Here is a 14024-nt window from a genome sequence, read left to right as displayed (position 1 = left end):
TCAATGTGTCAAATCTATTCTTTAGGTGGTTTCTTTTAGGTGGTTTCTAAATTCAGGAGAGAGATATTCAAGGTCATATTTTGGCTCTTATGGACTTGTTTTAATTGTCTTCAGCTTCAAGTTGAACTTGCATATGAGCAGTTGATGGTCTGTTCCACAATCAGCTCCTGGCCTTGTTTTGGCTGAAGATACTGAGCTTCTCCATTGCCTCTTGTCACAGATGTAGTCAATCTGATTCCTGTATACTCCATCTGGCAAAGTCCAAGTGTATAGCCACCATTTGTGTTGTTGAAAAAAGATATTTGCAATGAATAAGTTGTTGGTCTTGCAAAACTTTGTCATGCTATGTCTAGCGTCATTTCTATCACCAAGGCCATATTTTCCAGCTACTGGTGATTCTTCTTTGTTTCCAACTCTTGAAATCCAAATATCAATCTTACTAGGTTCCCTTTTAATTGACTTCTAACAGAAACTGTTGCAAATAACAACAACCTCAAGATCAGATCCAAAGGTTTCTCTACCCATCTTGCCTTTTACAAGTTTATCTGAGTATTCAGTAAAGTATAATGCTCTTGACTCCTTAGAAGCTTTTCTTCATTTTCCTTATCTGTGAAATGAGGATTCTTATGAGGATTGCATGAGAAAAGGTAAGAAAAGCACCTAACATAAAGCCTGACATAAAAGTGCTAAGGCATTTCGCTGCTAACCAGAAGGTCAGTGGTTCAAACCCACCAGCTGCTCTGGAAAATGGTAGATGCTCTGGAAGATGAGGTGATCTACTTCCGTAAAGATTTCAGCCTTGGAGACCCAGTGGGGGTCACTATGAGTCAGAATGGACTTGATAGCAGTGAGTTTGGTTTTTCTGGTTTTAAGTATGTACATACTCATTATTAGCTTGTCTCTAACCTTCATTCTGGAATCTGAGTTGCTCTTTTCTAATTGCTATCTCTTCTATTTCTTTGCTGTGTCCTCTTGTTCTGCTCTCTCTTCAATCTAAATTTCTTCCAAGTATCTCTTCTCTCACTGTACATCTTTCTTTTAAAGAGTGCATGCTTGCTTTAACGGACAGATATAAACTTCTTGAGAGGCATTCCACTCTCCAGCTTCCACTTCAAATATGTCACTCTACTTCTTATATTCTTGTAAGGGGTTCTCATCTTCTTCAGGTTAAAATATAAATTAATGAGTTATAACATAACAGTTTATCCAATTGTTCTCTTCTGATGTTTCCCAGGCTAGTAATTGTTGACTGGAGGTAGCTGGCATAGCAGTATAATTTGCAGGGCTCTTAAAACTAGATACTTCTACTGTATCATCCTCCATCACAACTAAGTTCCCTTACGCTGTTCAGTATACAAAATGCTCTAACTTCTCTATGACTACTCTTTTTTCAAGCTCTTCCGTATGTTCATAATAGCCCTTCTCTCCCAGTTCCTTATGCCACAGCACTCTTCTTTAAAAATCTCACATGAGGACTAAACAATATGTACATATGGGATTTTTGTGAAAAGACTTCAGAGGTGCCCGAGTTTATAGTATCTTGTGACTAGGGTATCAAGACAAGCCCAAAGGGTAGATGTTGCAAAAGACCCAAAGAGTTACAGAGAAATGAGTAAAAATTACAATCTACAGATGGAAGTCATTTCAAGTACTATCAAATATAGAAGGGCGTTATTTTTTTCTTCTCATATGTACAAACGTTAGCCTTGAAGGGTATGGCATGCTAAGGAAAAAAAATTATTGATATAAGAAAAATGAAATCTGAGTTTTCATTCTAGTATCTCTAATTTGCTCTGTGACTTTAGATAAGTCACATAACCTAAGTCTCAACTGTCTCAGCTGTATGTATGTGTGTGTGTGTGTATATACACACATACACACACACCTACTAATATACCTCAGTAGGATACTGTCAGGATCAGCGAAGTCAGTCATTCACTCATTCATTCATTATTAAGAGTACCTACTAAGTTTGGAAGCTCTGGTAGCATGGTGCCTAAGGCACTTGGCTACTAACCAGAAGGCTGGCAGTTCAAATCCACTAGCCAGTCCTTGGAAGGAAGATGGGGCAATTTACTTCTGTAGTGATACTGCCTCGGAAACCCAAGGAGGGGTCACTATGAGTCGGGTCTGACTCAATGGCACATTAACAACAACAACAACAACTAAGTACTAGGCATTGTACCGGGCACAGAGAGGCACATAAACATATGACCCTTGTCTCTTCCAAACAGATGATAAACTCATTAAGTCCAATCTAGTACATGAACACTATGATATAAGAGAAAATGCTATAAGCACCATAAAGTAGGTTTGAACAAAGCACTATGTAATTCAGAAAAGGAAAAAACTTTGAGATAAGGGAAAAATCAGGAAAGGTAGTTTTGAGCTAAGTCTAGAAAAAGCACATGGAATGGACACAATCAAGAGCAAAGATAAGGAGAACAGGGGTGTGTTCAGGTAATGTTCAGTAAAACAGCTTTTCAGAAGGTTTGCTAGAGAAGAGTAACAAAATCAGAGATATACATTAGGAAACTTGATCTGGCAGCAGTGTTTAAGATGAACTGAGGAGACCAGGAGCTAGGAAAGCTGTTTAGAAGGCTATCATAGAGGTCCAAGTGATAAATAATGTGATCCCAAGGTATATAAAATGCAATTGATCATTATCAGTAAGCTCTGCTCTCTACCGTTAAAGTTTCTTAAGTGTATGAAAGTTCCTATTCTTTACTATCTAATCCACCATCTAGGATGGTGTTATACACTATCCTATAGAAATACAATGAAAACCTTGTAAAATATCCCCTTGCTACCTTATTAATACATACCTCTTCACTGGAAGGGACTACACATTCAGTCGGCAAGGGTCTTGGAACTGAGAGGCCAGGTCCTGGCAGAGATACATTTGACAGACGTCTCTTTCTTACTCCACTACAGTTATTTGGAATCTTGAAGGCACATCGTTTATGATAATTTAATCCACAGCCTAAATATATTTCAAAAGGGAAAAAATAGGAAAAAAATTCAAAAGTTTACCATGTAATTGTGATACATAAAAAGCAAGCACTTCTTTTATTTAATTTCTTTTCTCTAACAGCAATACCTACCCTAACGAAGAACTCAGATAATAGGCTAAATGGAAGTTAACCAGTTCAAGATTGTAAGAAACTGCAGAAAGGTTTATTTAGAAAGTGTAAGTTAGCTGAGAGCAGTGGTTCTTGAAATGTGGTCTCTAAGAATCAGCTGATAACTTCTTTAAAAAGTAAATTATTGGGCTCTACCCCTTGTTGCTTCTGTTTTGTTAGGTACCTTCAAGTCAGGTTAGAATCATAATGACCTGAGGCACAACAACACTAAACACTGTCCAGTTTTGTACCATCCTCACATGGCTGAGCCCACTGTTGCAGCCACTCTGTCTACACTATCTCATTGAGGGTCTTCCCCTTTTTTGCTGAACCTCTACTTTACCAGGCATGATATCCTTCTCCAGAAACTTGTCCCTCCTAATAACATGACCAAAGTATAAAAGACAAAGTCTGACCATTCTGGCTGTACTTCCAAGGCAGATTTGTTCATTTTTCTGGCAGTCCGTGGTATATTCAATATTCTTCACCAATACCACAGGAGCTCTGGTAGCATAGTGCCTAAGGCACTTGACTGCTAACCAGAAGGCTGGCAGTTCAAACCCACCAGCCACTCCTCGGAAGGAAGGTTGGGCAATCTCCTTCCATAGTGATACTGCCTCGGAAACCCAAGGAGGGGTCGCTATGAGTTGGGTCCGACTCAACAGCACATAACTACAACAACGTTAATACCACAATTCAAATGAATCAATTCTTTGATGGCCTCCCTTTTCAATGTTCTGCTCTCACATGCATATGGGCTACTAAAAATACCATGGCTTTGGCGAGGCACACCTCAATTTTCAAAGTGACACCTTTCCTCTTTAACACTTTAAAAAGGTGCTTTGCAGGTCTGCCCAACATAATATCTCATTTGATTTTTTGCTTCCATGGGTGTTGACTGTGGACCCACATAAAATGAAATCCTTGACAACTTCAAATTTTTCTCCATTTACTGTGAGAATTTTGTTTTCTTTATGTTGTGGTGTAATACACACTGAAGTCTTTAATCTTCACCAATAAGTACTTCCAGTCTTCTTAGCTTTCACCAAGACTGTGTCATTTGCATATCATAGGTTGTTAATGAGTCTTCCTCCAATACTAATGCCATCTTCTTCATATAGCCCAGTTTCTTGGATGATTTGCTCAGCATATAAACTGAATAAGTACAATAAAAGGACACAGCCCTGACCCACAACTTTCCTGATTTTAAACCATGCAGTATCCTCTTGTTCTGTTCAAATGACTGCCTCTAGGTCTAGGTACAGGTTCCTCATGAGCATCCTTAAGTGTTTGGAATTCCCATTCTTCACAATATTATCCATAATTTGTTATGATCCACATAGTTAAAAGCCTTTGCATAATCAATGAAACACAGATAAATATCTTTCTGATGTTCTTTGCTTTCAGTCAAGATCCATCTGACATCTACAATATCCTCCTTCCACATCCTCATCTGAATCCAGCTTGAATTTCTGGAAGTTCCCTGTCAATGTACTACTGTAACCACTGCTGAATTATCTTCAGCCAAATTTTACTTGTGTTAATAAGGATACTGTTTGATAATTTCCACATTCTGTTGGATCATCTTTTTTTTGCAATGAGCCCAAATATGGATCTCTTCTAGTTGGCTGGCTATGTAGCTCCAAATTTCTTGGCATAAACAGATGAGTGCTCTTGGCATTACATCCATTTATTGAAATGTATCAATCCCATCTGTTCCTGGAGCCTCATTTTTCACCAATTCCTTCAGTGCAGCTTAGACTTCTTCCTTCAGTACCACTGGTTGTTGGTCATATGTTACCTCCTGAAATGGCTGAATGCTGACCAATTCTTTTTGGTACAGTGGCTCTGTGTACTCCTTCCATCTCTTTTGATGCTTCCTGCATTGTTCAATATATTGCCCCGGTTGTTGTTGTTGTTAGCTGTCATCAAGTCAGCTCCAATTCATAGCAAACCTATGTACAACAAAATGAAACACTGCCCGCTCCTGAGCCAGCCTCACAATCCTTGCTATACCTGAGCCTATCATTGCAGCCACTGTGTCAATCCATCTTATTAAGGCTTTTCCCTTTTTTGTTAATCCTCTACTTTACCAAGCAGGATATCATTCTCCAGGGAATGGTCCCTTCTGGCAACATGAGCAAAGGAGGTGAGATAAAGCCTGGTCATTCTTGCTTCTAAGGAGCATTTCAGCTGCACATCTTCCAGGACAGATTGGTTCTTTTTTCTGGCAGTCCATGGTATCTTCAGTATTCTTTGCACAGTAATTCTAATATATCAATTCTTCTTTGGTCTTTCTTATTCATTGTCCAGCTTTTACGTGCATATGAGGTGAATGAAAATACCATGGTTTAAATTAGGCACACCTTAGTCTTCAAAGTGACATCTTTGCTTCTTAACACTTTAAAGAGGTCTTTTGCAGTAGATGTTCCCAGTGCAATACAACATCTGATTTCTTGACTGCTGCTTCCATGTGTATTGATTGTGGATCCAAGCAAAATGAAATCCCTGACAACTTCAATCTTTTCTCCATTTATCATGATGCTGCTTATTGGTCCAGTTGTGAGGATTTTCGTTTTCTTTATGTTGAGGTGTAATGTGTTCTGAAGTCTGTAGTACTTGATCTTCATCAGTAAGGGCTTCAAGTCACCTTCACTTTGAACAAGGAAGGTTCTGTCATCTACATATCATAGGCTGTTAATGAATCTTTCTCCAAACCTGGTGATGCATTCTTCTTCATATAGTCCAGCTTCTTGGATGATATGCTGAACATACAAACTGAATAACTATTGTGAAAGGATATAACCCTGATGCACACCCTTCATGATTTTAAAGCATGCAGTATCCCCTTGTTCTGTCTGAATGACAGCCTCTTGGTTTATGTACAGGTTCCTCTTGAGCACAATTAAGTGTTCTGGAATTCCCATTCTTTGCAATGTTATCTGTAATCTGTTATGATCCACACAGTCAAATACCTTTGCACAGTCAATGAAACAGAGATAAACATCTTCCTGGTATTCTTTGCTTTCAGCTAAGATATACTTAGCTAAGATTTCTCATTTATCAGGAATGATATCCCTCATTCCACATCTGCTTCTGAATCCAGCTTGCATTTCTGGCCATTCCTTGTCAGTATACTACTGCAACCATTTTTTTAATTATCTCTAGCAAAATTTTACTTGTGTGTGATATTAATGATATAGTTTGATAATGTCCACATTCTGTTGGATCACTTTTCTTTTAATGGGCAAAAATACTGATCTCTTCCAATCTGTTGGCCAGGTAGCTGTCTTCCAAATTTCTTGGCATAAACGAGTAAGTCCCTCCAGTTCTGCATCCTTTTACTGAGACATCTCAATGGGTATTCTGTCAATTCCTGGACCCTTGTTTTTCACCAATTCCTTCAGTGCACCTTGGACTTTTTCCTTCAATACCACTGGGTCTCGATCATATGCTAACTCCTGAAATGGCTGAATGTCAACCAATTCTTTTTGGTAATGTGCCTCAGTATATATATTCCATCTTCTTTTGATACTTCCTGCATTATTCAAATATTTTGTCCATGGAATCCTTCAATATCACAACTTAAGACTTGAATTTTTTCTTCAGTTCTTTTAGGTTGAGAAATTCCAAGCATGCTCATCCCTTTTGGTTTTCTAACTCCAGGTCTTTGCGCATTTCATTATAATACTTTACTCCTTATCCTCAATCTGCCCTTTGAAATCTGCTGTCCATTTCTTTTATTTCAGCATTTCTTCCACTCGCTTTAGCTACTTTCCATTCAAGAGCAAGCTTCAGAGTCTCTTCTGACTGTCCATTTTGGTCTTTTCTTCTTTTCTTGTATTTTTACTGACCGTTTTGCTTTCTTCACGTATGATATTCTTGATACCATCCCACAACTTGTCTGGTTTTTACTCATCAATCAAATCTGTTCTTTAGATGGTCAGATGGGTTCTAAATTCAGGTGGGATATAATCAAAGTCATATTTTGGCTCTTATGGGCTTGTTTTAATTTTCCTCAGCTCCAACTTCAACTTGCATATGAACAATGGATGGTCTGTTTCAGTAAGCTTCTGGCCTTCTTTTGACTGAAGATAATGAGCTTTTCCATTGCCACTTTCCACAGTCATAGTCAACTTAATTCATGTGTATTCCATCTGGTGAGGTCCACAACATAAACCAACATTTATGTTGTTGAAAATAAATATTTGCAATGAGTAAGTCTTTGCTCTTGCAAAATTCTATCATGTGATCTCTGCTGTCATGTTTATAAGCAAGGCCCTATTTTCCAACTACTGAGGCTTCTTCTTTGTTTCCAATTTTTGCATTCTAATCACCCACTAATTATCAATATACCTTGATTGCATTTTTGGTCAATTTCAGACTGCAGAAATTGTTAAAAGTCTTCAATTTCTTCATCTTTGGCTTTAATGGTTAATGTGTAAATCTGAAAAATAGTATTAACTGGTCTTCCTTGCAGGTGTATGGATATTATCCTATCACTAACAGCATTTTAGGAGCTCTGGTATAGCGTAGTGTCTAAAGCACTTGGCTGCTAACCAGAAGGCTGGCGGTTCAAACCCACCAGCCACTCCTCGGAAGGAAGATGGGGCAATCTACTTCCGTAGTGATGTTGTTGTTGTTGTTGCTGTTGTTGTGTGCCATTGAGTCGGCCCCGACTCATAGCGACCCCTCCTTGGGGTCTGACTCAATGGCACATAACAGCTATGAGTCGGGTCCGACTCAATGGCACGTAACAGCAATAACAACAACAACAGCATTTTACTTCAGGATAGATCATGAAACACTCTTTTTGACAATGAACATGAGGCCATTCCTCTTTAATTTGTCATTCCTACTATAGTTGCCCATATGATTGTCTGATTCAAAATGGCCAATACCAGTCCATTTCAGTTCACAAATACCTAGGATATTAATCTTTATGCATTCCATTTCATTTTTGACTACTCCCAATTTTCCTAGATTTACACTTTGTACATTCCACATTCTGATTATTAATGGATGTTTGCAGATGTTTCTTCCCATTTTGATTTTTGCCCCTTTAGCAAATGAAGTTTTGAAAGCTTCACTCCATCCACATCATTGAGGTTGACTACTTTATGGAGGCAGCTCTTCCCCAGTTGTATTTTGAGTGTCTTCTAAAATGAGGGGCTTATCTTCTGGCACTATATCAGATGTTTCAGGGCTATTCATAAAGTTTTTCAGTAATATTTTAGACAGTGTTTTACTGCTATCCATAAGGTTTTCACTGGCCAATTTTTTTAATAAGTGGATGGCCCCGTCCTTCATCCCAGTCTGTCAGTCTGGAAGCTCTGCTGAAACCTTTCCATTATGGGTGACCCTGCTAGTATTTAAAATATCGGTGGCATAGCCTCCAGCCACAACAACACACAAGCCACCAGGGTAAGGCAAACTGACAGACAAGTGGTGGCTTTTGTCCATAGAATCTCTCAATATTGCCACTCAAAACTTGAATCTTTTCTTCAAATCTTTCAGCTTGAGAAATGCTGAGCTCATTCTTCCCTTTTGATTTTCTAACTCCAGGTCTTTGAACATTTCATTATAATACTTGTGTTCTCAAGTATTTTTGTAAATCCTCTGTTTAAATATTTTACTTCATCATTTCTTCCATTTGCTTTAGCTACTCTCTATTCAAGAACAAGTTTAAGAGTCTCTTGTGACATCCACTTTGGTCTTTTCTTTCTTTCCTATCTTTTAATGACCTTTTGCTTTTTTCTGTATGACATTCTCGATGTCATTCCATAACTTGTCTACTAAATCAGAAACTCTGGACACGGGGTCCAGCCGTCTATGTTTTAAAAAGCCCAACAGGTGATTCTAATGCATAATAAAGTCTGAGAATCACTGGCATGAAGCACTGGTCAGCAAACTGCAGCCTGCAGACAAAATCCCTCCTGTGATATGTGAAAATTATATAAAATTCATATTTCAGTGTCTATAAATAAAGTTTTATTTGAACACACCCAGGTTCATTTGTTTACATATTGTTTATGGCTGCTTTCACTAACAACAGCAGAGTTCACTGCAATACAGACATATAGCCCCTAAACCCTAAAATATTTACTCTGTGTCTTTTTATAGAAAAAAGTTTACAGACTCCCCCACCTTCAAGGACTGTTTTTAATCAGAAATGTGCACCCTGGGCCTACTGCCAGTCATTCTAACTCAGTATTTTAAGGTGGAGCCCCCGTATATATTTTTTCAAATGGTAATTCAGATGTGCAGCCTGGTTGTCTCTGTCATGGAAGACATTCTACGACAAATTCTAATTGTGAGCAAATCTCCAGGTTTTTTGCCTTGTGGAACAGCTGATGGATTTGAATCACCAACCTCTTGGTTAGCAAATGCTTTAACCATTGTACAACCAGAATTCCTTATTCTACCAATATTAACATCATTTAAAGGAATACTGGTGGCACAGTGATTAAGCACTCAACAACTAACCAAAAGCTTAGTGGTTCAAATCCACCAGCTGGTCTATGAGATAAAAGATCTGGCAATTCTGTTCCCATAAAGATTTACAGCCTTGGAAACCTCATGGAGTTCTACTCTGCCCTACAGAGTTGCTAAGAGTTGGAACTGACTCGATAGCAATGGGTTTTTTTTTTTTTGAAACCTCCTTCAACCATTTACTCTTCCTGAAAGTCACCAAGTAAACTTTGTTTTACAAAAGGAGAAAGTGATGTTCAGAAATATTTACTAAGTTGCCCAAAAAAAGGAACAGTAAATGGCAGTCAGAACCCAGAGTTTAAATCTCTCCAATTCTAAACCTTGGGTACTCCCTAGTCATCAGCCAATGATCTTGTTCTTTCACTGATGATTAAAAAATACAGCATCTACTTCATAAGAGAAAAACAGAAAAAATGTAAAATCCTATTCCAAATGACTGTAAAAATTTAAAAATACTTACCTTCACATTTCAGTCCCTGACGTACCAATCCCCAAAGCATCTCACCACAATAATCACAAAAAGTAGGAGCTTTGTAAGAATGTACATAGAGAGTATGTGGACGAATCTGGAAGTCTTCCACGGTAGCCAAAGCTTTAAGAAACAGAAAAATGTTAAATAAAATAAACCTTATATTTGTATTATAATGATTATGAATGTTCATTTATGTAAAAAGATATACCTAAAGTACAGGGAATTTCTGACAGTTTCATTTGACCATAAAAAAGAAATTCTTTTCAGCATTTAATACTATGATTTTTATATTCTAGATAGAAAAGTTCATGAGCTTCAAATAATTTGAGCTCTAAAAGTAGGTCTGTAGGTTAGGTATTTGGCTTTCAAAAGCATTTTCTCATAGTGACAGGATTACAAATATTTGTTAGGTCTATTAAGTTCATTAAAATAGTTTAACTTACAATACAGTGAGAAGTAGAACACTGAAGTTAAAAAAAAGAAATACTGTGGAGTTTAACCTCAACTTATAACATGTGTCTCTAGGAAAAGGCAATGAATTCTAACTAAGGATTCCAGGATATGCTCTCTGTTCTCTATAGCCCTAACAGTTAAGAGAAAGAGATTCTTCTTTCCTCAGCAAGCAACTGAAGAGTAAACATAGGACCTTCCGCTGATGTCCATCCACAAGTCTTTAGTGGATGTCCCTTTAGTTTGATGAAGGTTCCATAGCAAAGAAGGAACAGATGTGAGTGAACATGATCTCTAGGGAGGAAAGAATGTGAAGCCCTTCAGCAATGACGAGGAAAAGAGACTGGGAAGAATACCGATGTTTGGCCTTGCTGTGCAGGAGACAAATGATCAGGTACAAATGAATGGGGAAAATCAGAAAAATGAGTGGCATGGTGACGAAAAAGGAAAGATGACAGTTATAGAGTGTTTCAAGAATAGGCTGCAAATAGTAGTATAGGAAGAAAAAGTTGTGGTAGAATTCCAGACCCCTCATTAATGGATTGCTTCCTTCCATCCATTCTTCCTCTCTCTTTTCCTGCCAAACAAGAAATATAGGCCTACTAAATATTGTAGGCCTACAATGGTATTTGTCTGGCATTTCTTCTTCCTTTAACTCCTTATGAATAATCCTGCCCCCATGTAGTTGGAGGAAATTGGCAATAGTGGGAGCTAAGGGACAAGGAATGGCAAGAATGGGTGGCAGCAAACAGCAGAGAGACAAGTAGGAAAATGCCCACTAAGAACAAAAAGGAAAGGAGTACTATTTAAGCCGTGGAAACAATCATCATTTCAGTTTTCTCTTCCATATATTCATTATTTCTCCTCTCCTTCTGATTCTTTTTCTGAATCCCAGTTATCTTCTACTATGCTTTTCACAGAAATGGAGAAAAAGGAATAGAATTTCAGTATAATTGTTTTAATTTGTTTGACTTAGGGAAGAAAAGCATATTCTTCTTGCAGTTCAAGTTATAATTCTTTTAGTTTAGTGAAATTCAAATAAGTAATTCAAGGCTATTGTCCTACTTTGTCATTTGTGATAACCTTCCTGGAAGAGTAACTATTATTACAGATGAAAGAAGTAATCAGATATAGTAAAAAAGACCAAATATAATTGAACAGAACATTTAATACAGAAAATGAGGAGCCTTGTTACAAAGGCAACAAAATAAAAGAACCTACTTACTTACCTGAAAGAACAACTTCTACTAGGTCTCCTTCATGTATTTCCTCTGCTGAGGTAAGCAACTGCAGAATATTTTCTGAGTTCATGTCATGGCGAAAGAGAAGAATTTTATCATACATGCCAAAAAATCCACACTCTGGAAACTGCAAGAAAATAATTCTGTGTAAGTATGCCCACAGCTTTCTATTTTTATAAAGTAATTATCTCTATCTTATGAAAGAATTTTAAGCATAGAGTTTAAGCCTAACACTCTATTTGCTAATAATTCTTAATACAGAAAAGATCAATGATGTACTATTTAAGCCTCTAGATTTATTTTAAAGTTCAAAAGCTAAAAAATAAAATAAACATTGATTATCTTAAAACATCTGCCTCTGCCATTAAATACAAGATTTCTGTACTCAGTTACTCATAGAAAAGATAATCATGAACTTACTGCTACTCTATTCTCACATAGGAGCTCTGATGGCATAGTGACTAAGGCATCTGACTGCTAGCCAGAAGGCTAGCAGTTCAAACCCATCAGCCACTCCTCAGAAAGAAGACTGGGCAATCTACTTTCATAATGATACTGGCTCGTAAACCCAAGGAGGGATCACTATGAGTCAGACCTGACTCAATGGCAGTGTTTTTTTTGTTTTTGTTTTTTAATTCTCACATGGCCTCAAAGATAAGCAGTCTTTCCCATCCTGTAGAACTACAATGCCCTATATGGTTAGCTACTAGCTAAATGTGATTACTTAAATTAATTAAAAGTTTAGTTCTTTGCTCTAGCCACATTACAAGTGTTCAATAGCCACCCCGGCTAATGGTTACCATACTGAACAGTGCAAATACAGAACACTTCCATCACTGCAGAAACTTTTACTGTAATCAGTTCTGTAGAAGACCTGAAATTTCCAAACTACAGCCACCCAAGAACTAATTCCAACATTTTTATCAAATCTACCTACAGCCTCTACCATTTACGTAATACCTTTCTTTAAGTTCACTAACTCCAATTACAAATATATGATTCATTATGGTAGTTTTTTTAAAAATATTTGGCCACAGTGGGAGACAGGCAGATTTGTTCACAAAGTTATGCTCTATGTATGTTATTTCAAGGCTTCTACTTCTTGTGACTACAGTGCTAAGACACTTCAATGATACTTATCAAAGACTAAAATATGAAGATATGTGTTAAAAAAGTTTTTATAGTTAATAATTTTGTTATTTAAAAGAGAATTTTAAATATTTGTCATACAAAATAGTCATATTTAATTTTTTAAACCATTAATTAAAAAGTAAAACCATTTTCTAAACTACCAGGGTCTTGGGAAACATTCCTCTAGATAATCGCAAATTTCTACTGTGAATCAAGCCAGTGCAACAGGATTGTATACGCTCATTGATTATTTTGGCTCAGTGTAGAATATTCCTTAATGGATATGTCACTGGCTTGCACTGAACAGACTACTATGACAGTCAACACTAAATGTGTAACTCCATTTAATGCTGGGATATTGCTAAAGTTATGGTTCACCTACTTCATATGGTAGCCCTTATTTTTTGAGGATCCATGCAAAAAAAGAATGATATTCATGGTTGGTCTTATAGGATGAATGAGTTGATCATATAGTTAACCATATTTTCTTAATTACTTGCCTACTGTTGTTGTAGTTATGTGCCATCGCGTCAGACCCGATTCACAGCGACCCCTTTGTGGCCCACTTCTAGCATCAGTCTAGGGTATCTAGGCACATGTTTTAGGAGTAAGTATCAACCTGTTTTATCTTATTTTCTGACCTTAATTTTTCCATTCAAAAAATCTTGTACGTATATCTAAAAACAGTCTTAAATGTTTTTCTTTTTTGGAGGGATGTTAAATTTTTTACAAATTGAAAATAATATCATTAAAAGGTTTACTGGCATTTCTTAAACCTGGGTAAATGATGGAAAAATACAGATATATTTAGAATTTTTATAATATTAATTCTCCTTTTAGTTATTTGAGTTACCAACACTCATAAAACTTAATGTTTAAATATATACCTAAAAATATAAAATGTTTCAATTGAAAATTTTAGAGTAAAAATGTAGACTAACATAAATCTATCCTTATTAAAGATGAGAATAAAACTTCCCTATGATAGAGGAGTTCCGGCAAGATGGCGGACTAGGCAGAAGGCTTGCACAGACCCTCTTCAACAAAGAAAAGGGAAACCAATTAACACAGACACAGAAGATAATCGTCGACCCCTGAGCCTTGAAGGGAAGGATA

General features: G+C 37.0%; 1 protein-coding gene across 1 annotated transcript in view; it reads right to left on the bottom strand.

The window, feature by feature from the left end:
• Positions 1-14024, bottom strand: part of PRKD3 (protein kinase D3) — a 158679-nt gene that overhangs the window by 71916 nt on the left and 72739 nt on the right. The window contains exons 2-4 of the mRNA XM_007945066.2: positions 11766-11904; positions 10075-10206; positions 2826-2983 (exon numbers count right to left, since the gene is read on the bottom strand). Coding sequence (XP_007943257.1) covers positions 2826-2983; positions 10075-10206; positions 11766-11904 — 429 coding nt within the window. The remainder of the gene's footprint in view (positions 1-2825; positions 2984-10074; positions 10207-11765; positions 11905-14024) is intronic.

The sequence above is a fragment of the Orycteropus afer genome, unplaced genomic scaffold (genome assembly GCF_000298275.1).
Source record: "Orycteropus afer afer isolate SDZICR_OR568_19922 unplaced genomic scaffold, OryAfe1.0 scaffold00131, whole genome shotgun sequence".
NCBI classification, from domain to species: Eukaryota; Metazoa; Chordata; class Mammalia; order Tubulidentata; family Orycteropodidae; genus Orycteropus; species Orycteropus afer.
Note: the sequence above shows the minus strand (reverse complement) of the source record. Positions and strands in the feature narration are given on the sequence as shown.